Source organism: Oryzias latipes, chromosome 17 (genome assembly GCF_002234675.1).
Source record: "Oryzias latipes chromosome 17, ASM223467v1".
Lineage (NCBI taxonomy): Eukaryota > Metazoa > Chordata > Actinopteri > Beloniformes > Adrianichthyidae > Oryzias > Oryzias latipes.
In genome coordinates, this window is record NC_019875.2 from 15881106 (window position 1) to 15894806 (window position 13701).

General features: G+C 42.4%; 3 protein-coding genes across 4 annotated transcripts; 2 read left to right on the plus strand and 1 right to left on the minus strand.

Moving 5' to 3' along the window:
* The first annotated feature begins 1299 nt into the window (after positions 1 to 1299).
* On the plus strand, positions 1300 to 3645 carry LOC101172528 (myocilin). Its single transcript, XM_004078977.4, has 3 exons — positions 1300 to 1941; positions 2367 to 2474; positions 2553 to 3645. Exons 1-3 carry the CDS (start codon positions 1476 to 1478, stop codon positions 3353 to 3355), a joined length of 1377 nt encoding a protein of 458 aa, XP_004079025.1. The 5' UTR covers positions 1300 to 1475; the 3' UTR covers positions 3356 to 3645.
* Positions 3646 to 4545: 900 nt separating this feature from the next.
* Positions 4546 to 10318, minus strand: LOC101173172 (phospholipid phosphatase 6-like). 2 transcript variants are annotated; one of them, XM_011486473.3, is made up of 3 exons: positions 9403 to 10318; positions 7890 to 8110; positions 4546 to 5213 (listed from the first exon to the last, which is right to left on the minus strand). In XM_011486473.3, exons 1-3 carry the CDS (start codon positions 9779 to 9781, stop codon positions 4956 to 4958), a joined length of 858 nt encoding a protein of 285 aa, XP_011484775.1. In that variant the 5' UTR covers positions 9782 to 10318; the 3' UTR covers positions 4546 to 4955. The 2 variants fall into 2 exon arrangements, with proteins under 2 accessions (XP_011484775.1, XP_004079115.1); XM_004079067.4 differs by having other exon boundaries at positions 4996 to 5213; positions 7676 to 8110.
* A 194-nt stretch (positions 10319 to 10512) lies between these two features.
* LOC101173412 (peroxiredoxin-6-like) lies at positions 10513 to 13462 on the plus strand. The gene is made up of 5 exons (XM_004079068.4): positions 10513 to 10631; positions 11070 to 11226; positions 12660 to 12809; positions 12900 to 13046; positions 13129 to 13462. Exons 1-5 carry the CDS (start codon positions 10540 to 10542, stop codon positions 13318 to 13320), a joined length of 738 nt encoding a protein of 245 aa, XP_004079116.1. The 5' UTR covers positions 10513 to 10539; the 3' UTR covers positions 13321 to 13462.
* Positions 13463 to 13701: the final 239 nt, after the last annotated feature.

The window sequence follows — 13701 nt, forward strand, 5'->3', positions numbered from 1 at the left end:
CAAGTAGATGCTAAATTGTGCTAAGATTGAAGCGGAAGCAGTTTGATGTATATTTGCATCAAATGTGGGCTTTTAAATTGTAATCATTTCAGTACATTTTTATTTTGTTTTTTTCTTATTAAGTTAAATTGTGGATCAAGTTTCGGGCGTTCATATCATGCGATGTTTTAATTTGCAAGCTGTAGCTTACTGAAGGTAATTACATGTTTTAAAAATGTAGTTTTAAGAGGAGGAGTAAAATATATAGCACAGAAAATAATGTGTTATATATGTGTGTGGAGGAAAAAAAAGGAAATTTGGTTTAAATCCAATTGAAACCGTTTGAAACCTCAGTTTTTGAGATGTTTCTTCAGTACACGACATTTTACAGAGTGTTTTGTGCTCAACATGAGGAACACTTTACCTTACAAACACTCTGGTGCTGCATTCCAGGGTCTCCGTGTGATCATCTCATTCCCACAACAAAGGAGCCTTGCTCTCACCTCCAAATGTTTCCTCAAATGCCATGTTACATAATGCAGACACGCCTCTGTGACTCAAACTTTGTGGGAACCTGGTGCTTTTTTACAGCCTTAAAAACAGACAGGATAATTTTACAGCAGACAAAGTATGCAGGACCCAACAGAGGTCCTGTAGGCATCAACAAAATCACATAAGGAGGGAAAGAAAGGAGGATAAATCCATTGATCAATTTCTTTCTCATTTTAAATCATAATATTTGAATACAGTTGGACTGTGCAGGGTAGGCAAATATGGTGAAATATATATAGTCATTTCTTTTATTCAAACTTTTTGGATTTGGACTTTTTTCCACAGAAGCATGTTTTTTTTTTAGGAATGCTTTGATCGTTTTCTCAAATAGTATGATAATGTCCCAGCCAAACAGCCTGCAGTGCCAGACATCTGACCAGCTGTGAAGTGGCTGAACCGCTGTCTTGTCTTGAGAGTGATCATGCTGTTTTCCTCACACAACTTCCTCTGCAACCACAGTTTCACCAACTGCTGAGGTTATAAACTAGCCTTTCAGTTGATCATACAGGTGGTTGATAAAAAAAAAATACATGTAGGAAAAGCTATTAGCGAAAAAGGAAGTAAACAAAAAGTGCTGCCACGGGCTGCTAGACACATAAAGTTTTTAACCGGTCAAAACAACATTCCAGCTGCTGAAGAATTCCATGAAGCCAAAAACATAGTGAGTTAATTTTTCCATGGAAACAGCGTGGTTTTCACATTATCTACTATTAGTCAGCACTCCTCAGATCTCCTGCAAAACAAAAAAGGAAAGAAACACGTGAACCTTTACACAAGCTCTTTTTAGCCCTCACTGCACCTCAGCACCCCTCCCCTTGAAATCTTTATAAATACTCAACTGAGAGTTCTGCAAGACCCCAGACACTTAACTGCACGGTCAAGGAGAATCAGGTGGGGAAAGTTGAGGAGAAATCTTTGCAATCTACTTTATCAGCTGATCCAGAATGTGGCTCCAAATAGCTCTCTACTTCTTCTACTTGTTCTGCCGAAATCAGGCTCAAAACCAAGCCTCTCTCAGCCGCCTTAATGACCCCAACGGACGCTGCCATTACACCTTCACTGTACCCAGTCCAATGGAAAGCAGCTGCTCTGGAAGCAGCACTAAACAAGAACTGAATGGAGTCCTGTCTCGGCTCACCTTGGTTGAAGCTCTGGTCAGTCGCCTGGTTGAAGGAGCGGATGGAGGCCGCGGTGCTGGGAGAGCAGAAGAGAGTCTCCAGGAAGCTTACAGCCTAGTTACTAGGGAAAGGAACCAGCTGCAGCAGGACAAGGAGCATTTGAGCCGGCAGGTCCAGAAGCTGGAGAGCAGCCTGGCTGAGCTGGAGCGGGAGGCGGAGAGCCTCAGGCAGAGATCCTGCCAACAGACAGAGGCTTCCGAGGGAGCTCTGTACAATTACAGACCTGCCAAAGGTATGCACTTCAAGGAGCCAATATACAAAAACAATTCTTTTAATAATTTTAATAATTTGGTGTTTTTACATTCTGCTTTTCTAATGTTTTTGTCTCGTGTAAAGATCTAGGTCGTTATTGTGAATTAGAATTGGTTCCTTAATTGACTTACCTGGTCAAATAAAGGTTAAAATCAAACTAAGGACTGCGTCGTTTCCTCAAAGGAAACTTTAGCTATCCAAGGTTTTTAGTCAAGGAGCTGTGGAAAGAGCAGATTTATAACTTTACCCCTTCTTTTTAGATTCTGCTTGCTGGTTTTTAGCATTTCAATTAGCAAAAATATTTTTTTGGAAACCATGGTGTTGCCTCGTTGATGTTTTGTTCACAAAACAATTTTAAAAAGTAAATTTCAACATCAAAAACTGTCTCTACTGTGCCTCGCACAGACCCTGTACAACATGATTTGAGGAATGATGCCTATCAGGAGATGAAGGCCGAGGTGACAGAGCTCCCTGCATCCCGCCTGCTTCCTGAGGGAAATCTGAGCTTCACTGGTATGCTGTGATGTTTTGGGTGATGCAGAGGCAGTTATAACCATTTGTTTCTGAAGAAAATTCCCTTTTTATCTTCAGGATGTGGAGAGTTACTGTCTGTAGGAAACCCTGTGCTGCACCGGAAAGCTGAGAGTATCACTGGAAAGTATGGAGTGTGGCTGCAGGATCCCGACCCTCGGGGCCCCAGTTTCACCAACCAAACTGTGTGGCGCATTGATGCAGTGGGCACAGATGTGCGTCAGCTCTTTATGTTTGAAGACATGGAGCAGTTTTCCAAAGGCTTCCCCTCAAAAGTTCTGGTTCTGCCAGAGCCTGTGGAAAGCACAGGTGCTACCGTCTACAAAGGCTCGCTTTACTACCAACGCAGACGGAGCCGCACGCTGATTCGTTACGACCTGGTATCTGAGAGTGTAGCATCTCGCCTGGATCTGCCTCAAGCTGGCTTTCATGGCCAGCACCCTTACTCCTGGGGGGGCTACACAGACATTGACCTCGCCGTGGATGAGCAGGGTCTGTGGGCCATCTACAGCACAAACAAGGCTAAAGGCGCCATTGTCATTTCCCAGTTGGACCCAGTGAGTCTGCAGGTAAAGGAGAGCTGGGAGACCAAGATCAGGAAGAACTCTGTTGCCAACGCCTTCATGGTGTGTGGACGCTTGTACACGGTGGCCAGCTACGCCTCCACGAACACCACCATCAATTTTATGTTTGACACAGCCACCAGTGAGGGGCGGGCCATCTCTGTGCCCTTCAAGAACAAGTACCGCTACAACAGCATGGTGGACTACAACTACGCCCACAGGAAGCTGTACGCTTGGGACAACTTCCACATGGTCACGTACGATGTCAGACTGGGCAGGCCTCGGCATGGGGGCAACTAAAGGCAAACAAAGAGAGGCTTATATTGTGTTTTATTTTGTATCTGCATCTATGTATTATTGAAAGAAAAAAAGATATGATGACAAACAGAAGCAGATCTGTGCCGCTCTGATCATTTGTAAAATATCATTTTATCTGTTAAATAAAATAATGTGAATAAAATACTATCATCATTTAAAAAACAACAGTCAATATTCTGCAAAAGACAGAAATATTCCATGAGTGCAGAAGTCTGGTAACTCATCACCTCTTACTGTTTTTTTGAATGAAACATTAAAATGCTTCAAGGATACGGAGAGTATGATAGTTTTTGCATGGCCACATGTCAATAACTGACATCATTAAACAAATTTCACATTTAGGAAAAAAGACCTACCAAGAAATAGGAAGTTGTGGGTGCTTTGCAGTTTCAGGACCCAGACTATCACAACATCAGATAATCCATTTGCAATCTCAAGCTAAAAATCCTGTGGAGTCTCCAGAATGGCCCCACCCACCAGCTAATCAGCCTCTAAAGGTTCCAACAAACAAATGCAAACATCTCACAGGGGTTTGGTCCAGGGCTGGACTTGAAGTCGATTCGATGTTATTCAATTACTTTAAGCAGGTCATTTAGGTTGCATCGCCTTCCTGCAAAGCGAAATTTAAATAGAGTGAAACAGAATTCTTCCTAAGGCATGTCAAACACTTACCGCTCAATTGCTGCCAAGAGTGTCAGAACAAGATTTCCTAAAATAAATGAGTAAAAACACATTTTTACAGCCTTTTTCTGTGATCTAAATCATTCATTATCATTATTTGACCATTACTTTTTATGATCATGGCAGCAATTCTGTTTGTTTAGGTGAGGGCCGTCTTGAAAGGAGGATTAAAATGGGCGGTCGTGCAGAGTGGTTGACCACTGATTGGAGGATTGCAGGTTTGGTTCCCACCCTGTCTACCCTGTGTCAAAGTGCCCTTGGGCAACACATTGAACCCCTACATTGCTTCTGGTGGTTATAGGTTGGCGCAAGTGTTCGGTAGCAGAGCCGCCATCGGTGTGTGAATGTGTGTGTGTGAGTAAATGGGACTGTGACTGTAAATGCTTCGAGCCTTAAATTAGGCAGAAAAGCCCTATAAAAAATTAGCAATCTCAGTGAGAAATTAAAACTAAACATCTAGCAGCCTTTGCTATGAAGAAAGGACAAATGCATTGAGCATAAAACTTTTATTGTGGAAGTTGTCAGAAAAGTTGTTTCATTAGAAATTCCAATCCTTTGTTTTTGTTGGTATCCAGTTTACAAATCACAGACATTGTCTTTCTTTAAAATGTACAAAGATGTTAAAACCTTTTGGTTTTTAAGTTGCAGAAACTTTTAACAATTTAATTGTCTGCTCAACCAAACAGCAGAGCACATTTGGAGAAAATATTAAAAGCCTTGATTGTGTGTAGGCTAATACTCACCCAAAGCAACAAGCAGTACAGACCATTTTTATATTTATTAAAATATGCTTTATTTAGTTTTGCTAATCCTCACAAACACGTTGGTGTGTTTTGTTTTGTTTTGTTTTGAAATAAAAAAAATGCATCAGAAAAAGCCATTTTTCTTTTGTCATGGCTCGCTAAGCGAAGCAGACCCAGATGCTGGAACCCGGAAGGAACACGCAGATGAAGAAGGTGAGTGAATATTTATTTCCCTCTTCAGCGGGTTTGTAGTTTTGTCGAGGCTGATGACTGGGTCGTGGATCGTGGATCGTGGCGTGACTGGAGGTAGCAATGGCTCGTGGCTTGATTGGAGTTCGATTCTGGTTTTGAGGCTTGGCAGAGGAGTTCTTGTTCCAGGACTGGATACTCAGGCGACCACTCATGGTTAGATTGTCCTGGAGACGAAGGATGAGATTAGACAAGGCATGAATACATGAACTAAGAAACTTAGATTGACCAGACTAAGCACCATCAGGGGCAACGATCTGGCGATGAATACTGGTTCTGGATCTCCTTTTGTGGGTCTGGTGGATGATGAGGTGAGTGCAAGCAGCTGGTAGAGTCAGGAACAGAGCAGAGAGCAGAGGGGGAGGAGAGCTGCCATAGGCACCATGACAGTTTTGTTGGTCATTTTTGCATTCAGACCCTATCTTTGACACCAATGTAAAACTTCATTTAACCTGTTTTAGAATCTAGAAGCTTCAGATTTACTGCCCTATAAATCACCCTTTAGAATTCAAACCCTTTTTTTCTCCCACTGTTTCCTTTTTTGGTTTGAATGAATTTAAAGATACTTTAAAGATATTTTAGTGCATGTCTATGTCTGACCGCAGAGCTATATTTTAGCACAGTGTCTAACCAGCCTTGGATTTCTAACTAAAGGTTTTGATATAGAATTCTGGTTTTGTTCTGAATCCTTCTTGTCTGACACAAAAAGGCTCACAGAATAATGACTTACGTAAACATAAGTTCTATTACCTGATATCAATGAATAAGCTTTCATGTTATTCATACCCAAATTTGTGGTTTTCCACGACCGTTCCACGTATGTCTAACAGACTTTGACTCATTTACCACCCATGTATAACTTTTATATCACGCATACGGCGCACATATGATGCTAAAATCACGTAATTGACACACAATCACTAATGCACTGCATACAAACTGCAATAATCCCGCACAGTTTATGTTCTACGTGTATTTACGTGTTCTTTGCGTGGTTTATTTGTACTTCTTCCGTGGTTTTAACATGGTTCATTCATGATACATCTGTGAAAATTTCATATAACACCCACAACTTTTCTAATTTTTTCCTCACAAATGATTAATTTACATCTGTGCAATATGCAGATAATGTAGGTAGTGGCTGTGTAACATGGCCTTAAGGACATTTTTTTAAACAAGGGTCTTTTTTACTTTCTTAAGATTCCGTTTTTGCAGTGTGTTAGACTTTTGAGGTCACTGTGGGGTGCTGTTGGAATACAACGGAGGAATCCCTGCAGGTTTTTTGTTCTTTATTACAAGACAGTACAGACATCCACTTGTGTGTTCATCAACTGGCCTACAAAAGCAGCCACAGCGGCACATGCCATTCTTAACAATATAACACCAGAGCGATCTATAAGCAAACGAAAGGAACCTGTTCAATCATTTTCACATATTCATAAAGGGTAAATACTGTCCAGTAAAACAAGGAGGACTTCTGTTTATGAGTTTCCATTTTTCAGAGCAAACATCTTAAAATTGTGGCTTAAGACCCCTGACGCACCCAGCGAAATGCTGCAGACTGACAGCTTGATGGATGAGATTTAAGAAGCCGTGAGGACATTAACAGAGAACTTTGCAGCAACAACACATTGTCATTGTAGCACATTACAATCACTATTTTGCTCTATCCTCTAGAGACAACTGACTGGACCAGCACATATATTGTATGTCTTCCAGCTCTGCTGTCAACACTTATGTGCCCCCACTTAAGTTCCTGCACAAATAAATCCTGTCTTCTCCTCTTGCCATCTTAAGTATGTAAAATTCAAATCGCGCACGTGCTGTTTGCACGGTTGAGTTTGGAGGTTGTGCTGGTATGTTAAAAAGGAGGTGATGGCAGCTCAGCGTATCAACACTGTAAGACGAGATGAGGTGTGTTAGAGTTTAATCGCAGTCAGAGGACTCTGCTGCAGCTGATGGAAACTTGGCGGGAGGCAAATTGACTCATCGCAAGCATTGTATGCACAAACATGCTGCTCACTCTGGATCCTAAAGGCTCGGGGGGGAAACCACAAATGAAACTGAAATCAAGAAGCACTGCGCACCTCTACTGCTTTAGTTTGTTGTTGGAGTTTTACAGGTAGACAAAAAACTCTGTGAGATGCAAAACTATTATATGAGACAAAGTTTTTGTTATTGTGCAAACAAGCTGCATCTCATTTGTTTTTTTCTCAAACAAACAATCACAAGTACATTTCTTAAGTACCATTTCTTTCCATCTATTTTTCATCTAGAGTGGATGCATCAGAAAGGAGCCGGGAGCTTGCATCCAATGTATTTACAACGTCACAGAAAAGCTCTTTTTATGACTGCATTTTTTGTCTGCTCCTGATTCACAATGATTTGAATAAAGTAATACTCAGAAATACAATTTTAATCTTTAGTTTCTTTATATATGTCCTCCATCAGAAAAATGGCACAAGAACATGTTAAAAACACCCAAAACACCAGTGGGTCTCTAAAAGGATGCTGGTATTTTCAACATGGCCTGAAACACTTATCCTGGTTAAAAATAAATAAAGGATTGCAATGTTTTTATGAATTATCTCAAGCCACACATTTTTCCCCCACACGCAGGCTGACTCACATCTGAGCCTGAGCTAGAGTTTCCAGTCCACTGTCCAGAGTCCACTGTAAGCCCTGTCGAAGCTCTCTCTGAGTCGCATCAGCAGCACCTCCTGCAGGCAGTCCCAAGTCACCCACAACCTTTCCACCAAGCTGTACTGGCAGTAGCCCATGGCCAAGCCAAAGCCCACATCTGTCACATAGTGTCTGGCGAGCAGCAGCCGGGACAGGCTCACCAGGGCGGCCCAGCTCACAACCAGAACCCGCATGGAGGCTGTGTCCACGATCTGTGCGAGGAAGAAGCGGGCACACATGGCGGCTCTTGAGGCATGGCCTGAGGGGAAGGAGTATCGCTCCACAAAGAAGGCAGAGAGGATGTCAGAGCGGTTCTGTGCAGGCGTCCGACGTCTGACCAGGGTCTTGACAGCTCTGACCAGCAGAAGGTCCAGCGTGAGAGCTATGGGGAGGAAAAACAAACATGGATCATTATTTGAGATTCTATAATAGGATGAACTTCTGAAGATCTTTTTGAGTTCCACTTCAGTTGAGAGGCAGTTTTTAAACTAAAATGTTCCATGTCGTCAGACTTTCCTCTCTAGCATGTGAAAAACATGTATAAAAATGATCTTGTAATATTAAGTCATCGTTCCTTTTAATTGAATTAATTACCTTTAGACTATAATAACTTATAACTTAAGAAAATAATTTGATAAAAATCGATTTTTCCCACTAACTTTTCAACACAAAATTGACCTGAGTTATATTAAATAGATTACAATCTTGAACAGAATATAAAAATAAAAAACATACTTAATTAAACAGCAACAAAAATACATTTTATTTTTTGAATAAGGCAAGAATGAGGACATCTAAACGAGTCATTCGGGTTTTTTTTGTTTTGTTTTTTACCGTTCTCTGTCCCAATTAATATATTTTAAGTTGCCTTGGTGGTGGATGTTTTTTTCTAATCTTCATTTTTTTCATACATATTTTCCCATCAATTAACTGCTAAAAGTTACTCCTTGCAAGATGTGACAAAAAACTTTAGTTTAATAAAATGATGGAGATATAAAGCCCTTGACCTCGTTAATATCTTATGCCAGTGTGCGCCAGTAAGCAGCCACGATGTTTCCAAAACACCTGTCCTTCCTAAATCGGCTGTTAAGTGCCGAGAATAGCTCTGGTATGTAACAACAGGACAACAGAGTACAACAGCACAACGCATGAACTTGAAGCTGTCACTCAACAAATATAACCTGGATGCATATAGACTATGGACCATGGTATTTGAGTCGTGGTCAGATTATCAGTTCAGGAGAATAAACACTTACTCCCTTCATTTTGGTGCGCACCAACAGGTTGGTCCTAAAGGTGGACGTCTTGTAGGATACACTAATGTGAGTTTAGGATTATGTGTTTTTTACTTCAATGGTTAAAGTCTTCAGCCATTTTTGGCCACATCTCAAATGGGCATGATCAATCGCTGCCAAAGGCTGTGCTCTGATATTGGCACATATGTGCGTAAAGACGCACAGACTTATAACCTAACTAGTGATAAATGTAAACTTATGCAACCAAATTTATGATCAATTTGATATGAACTCGTAGACTTGTCCTAATTCTAAATCCATGAATACCATTTTGCCCAAGTGATGTTAAATATATTTGGAAAGGAACCAGTGCGCATGCACCGAAGTTTTTACAACTGAACGCAGGTGGAAATTTTAACCCTGAGATTTGATCTCTTACCCAGAAACAAATTAAGCATGATTTCCTGCTCCACCACACTCTCCCTGCAAAGAAGAGTGTACACAGTGCCGATGAGCCAAGGAACGACATGCCCAGAGAACTCCACAAGGCGCACGAGGGGTCGTATGCTCCCCCACGCAGACTCCTCGCAGGCGCACACTCCCAGCCGCTTGGAGAGCCACAGGTCTACCGCCAGCAAAAAGCGAAACGTGATAGTGATTATAGGCTGACTCAGACTAACGGAGAGATCTTCAGTTTGCGCTCCAGAGGACAGGTAAGACACGCTAGAGCCCCGGCGGCGGGTGTTCCCCTCGGATGACAACCGGGTGCCGCACGCGACCGCACGGCAACTATTCCGTCTGGACCCTGGCGAGGACATTTTTCCTTTGATAAAAATGTCGTCAGTAGCCTGTCCGGCTCCCCTTGTACAAATTCCCGGAGCACTCAGACGCAAACCATCCTGCAAGCAAGCGTGTGGCTCCACTTCACAGAGGTTAAAGTGTTTCCAGTGTGCAACTGCTGTCACGTGACTAAAAATAGGACACTGGTCGAAAGCTCCTAAAATTGTTGTTCATGGATGGAACAGTTTAGACCTCTTTATTACATCAAACCTGTCTCAGCCACATCATAAAATCTGAACAGCTCATTGTTTTGTTACTTTTTCCCCTGAGATTTTAAGGTGGATTCGAATCCTTTAATTTGAAGGTCCGGATGTGCCAAATGGAAACTCTTGGCACAGCCATGAAGAGACGAGAGTTAGTGGTTTGGTGTGTAAATCTTTGTTTCTCGAGTGTAATTTTATTATATTAAAGCACACTTGTCGAATTGAAATAGCGCGTATTGGGGGTATTGTTTGACATAATTGAAGTAACTGATGACGACAGCACGCCTTTTTTTAATTCGCTCACAGTTTATGATACTGTTATGAGCTGTACCTTTCGCGCTAGTGCCCTCCATTTGTGCGCAATTGCGCCAGAGCGCACGACTTTGGCGCGTCCACTGTTTGACGCGCAGGTGTTTTTTGAGGGGCGGGTGTCCCGCCCCCGCCCCCTCCCCTCCCCATCCTCTTCTTTTGAAACTGTCACTCATCGGAGGCGCTGAACTCGACACGGCATCCTGACCACGTACGCGCGCACTATGCCAGGACTTCTGCTCGGAGATGTAATCCCGGATTTCGAGGCTGCCAGCACCCACGGGAAAATCAAACTGCACCAGTTTCTCGGGAATTCGTGAGTAGAAATGTAGGCTGTTGGTGAATGGAAGTGTCCCGCGCGCACAGTTCCTGTTTTTTCTTGTCTGTCTGTGTGCTGTTTAGCATAATTTCGGAACAGAGTGTCTAAATGATTTTTAAAATTTTCAATTTACAAGAGAAGCTTTAATTTAAAGATGTACAGTTTTAGGTTTGCTGAGAGATGAGCAAGCTAACTCAGATGTTTGGAATCGAACCTTAAACCTTTTGGTTTCAGCGAAGGACAGAACAATTAATGCGAAACTTAATCTGAGATCAAAATCAAGGCGAACTGGGCCACATCCTGTCATGTCGCTTTATTGCACAAGTGTACCATCAGCGCTAAAGAAGTGCGGCCATAATCTGTCTGAGAGGAAATTGAGTAAAGTCGAAAGCTGCGTCGCTCTGACAGTGATGCCTCCCCCTCCCTCCCCTCCAGATGGGGAATTCTGTTCTCTCACCCCAGAGACTACACCCCGGTGTGCACCACGGAGCTGGGCCGCGCCGTCAGGCTGTGCGCCGACTTCCGCAGACGGGGCGTAAAGATGGTGGCGCTGTCCATTGACACTCTGGAGGATCATCGCGGATGGAGCAAGGTGCCACACCTGAAAACATCATGTGCAACACTTCTTCCTTTTACCAAAAGACCGATTAACGTTGATGGTGGAGGACATAATTACACAAGTTAAAAATTGTATTTCTGAGTGGTTTATGAATAAAACAATGTAATTCAGGAGCAGACAAAAAAGGCCGAAAAGCTTGCAGTTGTGACGTAGAAGCCACCATGGCAAACCACAAGTTCCCTGCTCAGCTCCATTCCAATGCATCTACTAGCTCGTCTGCCATTTTGCTCCAAACTGTACGACTGGATAGCTGCAATATTGCTCACCACAATGTTGGGGTTGTGAGGGGCTATAAGCTTGCAAAAGAGTGTAAACAGAGGGATGATGGGAAATGAGAGCAGGCTTACTCTGCCCCCACCCAAAACTCATTGGGTGATTAATGAACTCCTACCACTCTGCAGAAACTAAGTCCAACAAAAAGACAGGTTTTTTTTTTATTTTGGCTAAAAACGGCACAATCATAATTAAAAGACCACTTGGAATGTTTTTGAAAAAGAACAAAAGAATATAAAAGTAGGACTTTAAATGCACCCCTACAGCCAAAAATCATCTTCAAAAATTAAGCAAAAAACAAATTCTTTGAAAAATTGGGAAAAATTTGTTGTCTTTTGGCCAAGCAAGTGAAATGACGTTAAATAGTTTAGAAACAGCAGAATTCTTTGTTATATATTTTTTTAAAAGTCATTCTTGCCAAAAAATGAGCCCAAAACTTCCCATTTTCATCAATAAATGAAAACGAATTCAGGGGAGAATGACAATAATGACTCTTATTGACATTTTGCCAAAACAAAATGTAAAAAAAAAAGAAGAAGCATTTTCATTGTGGACGAAAAATATGAACAGCAACAGCCCTAATATATGATGCTAAAAAAAAGTATTTGTATAGAAATTGTAAAATGATTAAAAATATTTTTTTAGACGTTTAGATGAAAAAAATATTATAAAAAAAGTAAAAATGTTTAGCTGAGCAGCTTAACACTTGGATTTTATTTTTACATAAAATCTCTTTTTTTTGGTGATTTCTGTTCTATCGTTTATATTTGACTTTATTCAGACATAAAAATGAGCCTTTGCTCCTTCTCTAGCTACTCATCTTCTGGCCTTTAGGCTAGCTTCAGTTCTTTGAGTCAAGTTTTTTTTATTTCTTCCATCTTTTTGTCCCATTTTCGGACATACGCGATATTCTGCATGGATAATTATCATAGACCAATAATTGTGTAAATCATTAAAATGGAAAATTACCAAACATTCGTTTGTTAATTCATTCTTTATTATTTTACAATATAACGCTAAATGAGGCTGAATGTCCAATAGTGTTGAATTAGAGTTGTGTGTTTTTGTTTGTAACCTCATGGAGTGGCCTATGACCTGAGTAAGGAGCTTCCTGTCTTCTCTCCTGGGGTTAGGACATCCTGGCTTACAACAATGAGGAGTCAGCGAGCGGCTTGCTGCCCTTTCCCATCATAGCAGACAGCAAACGGGAGCTGGCAGTAGCCCTGGGCATGCTGGACCCAGATGAGAAGGACAAAGATGGCATGCCTCTGACCGCCCGCTGTGTGAGGCTCACACACACACACACACGTTCAGTCACCACCCTTTGTCACAGAGCGAGCTGCTCATTGGCGCTTCGTTTGAATCCGGTGTAGGTGTTTGTCATAGGCCCCGACAAGCGGCTGAAGCTGTCACTGCTCTACCCAGCCAGCACAGGACGCAACTTTGACGAGCTCCTGCGGGTGCTCGACTCCCTCCAGCTCACAGCGGAGAGGCGGGTGGCCACACCGGCCGACTGGAAGGTAGGAAACACATCCGAGAGGGTTGGCGGCAGTCATCCCAGCGGCCGACTGCATTGGAACCGCCTCATTTCTGTTTCTCCAGCCTGGAGATTGTGTGATGGTTCCTCCCGCCATGTCTGAGGAAGAGGCCGCCTCCATGTTCCCTGATGGCGTCTACAGCAAGGACCTGCCCTCCGGAAAGAAGTACCTCCGCTACACGCCAATGTTACCCAAGCAGACCGAAAGCAAAGAATGTATATACTCAACCCTGTCAAACGTGAACTCAGCAAACTAGTTGGCAAGATTTGACAACCCATGCATTTACCTTTGAATTCATTGTAGAGTTTTAGCCTCTTTATTTCCACGCAGAAGCACTGACATGAGAAATGATGGAGCTTTTATTTATGCAAATAAACTAGCTTCTGATTCTCCTGCCATCACAGCTGATCACTGTGCAGAAAATTAAACTGCTTTGGGATCTTTGTGCCCAAATCATCTGGACTGTACCATGATCTCCCCACCCCTATTATCATATAAGAAAGGTCTGTTATCTCAGCTGCGACGACTTTGTTGCTCCCGCCTTACCGGAGCTTATGATGTCTCTCTGATGTCCCTGAGGTCCCCTCTGAGCCCAGCAGACAGGAAGGCGGAAAGGAAGGAAGAGTTTTGCACACAA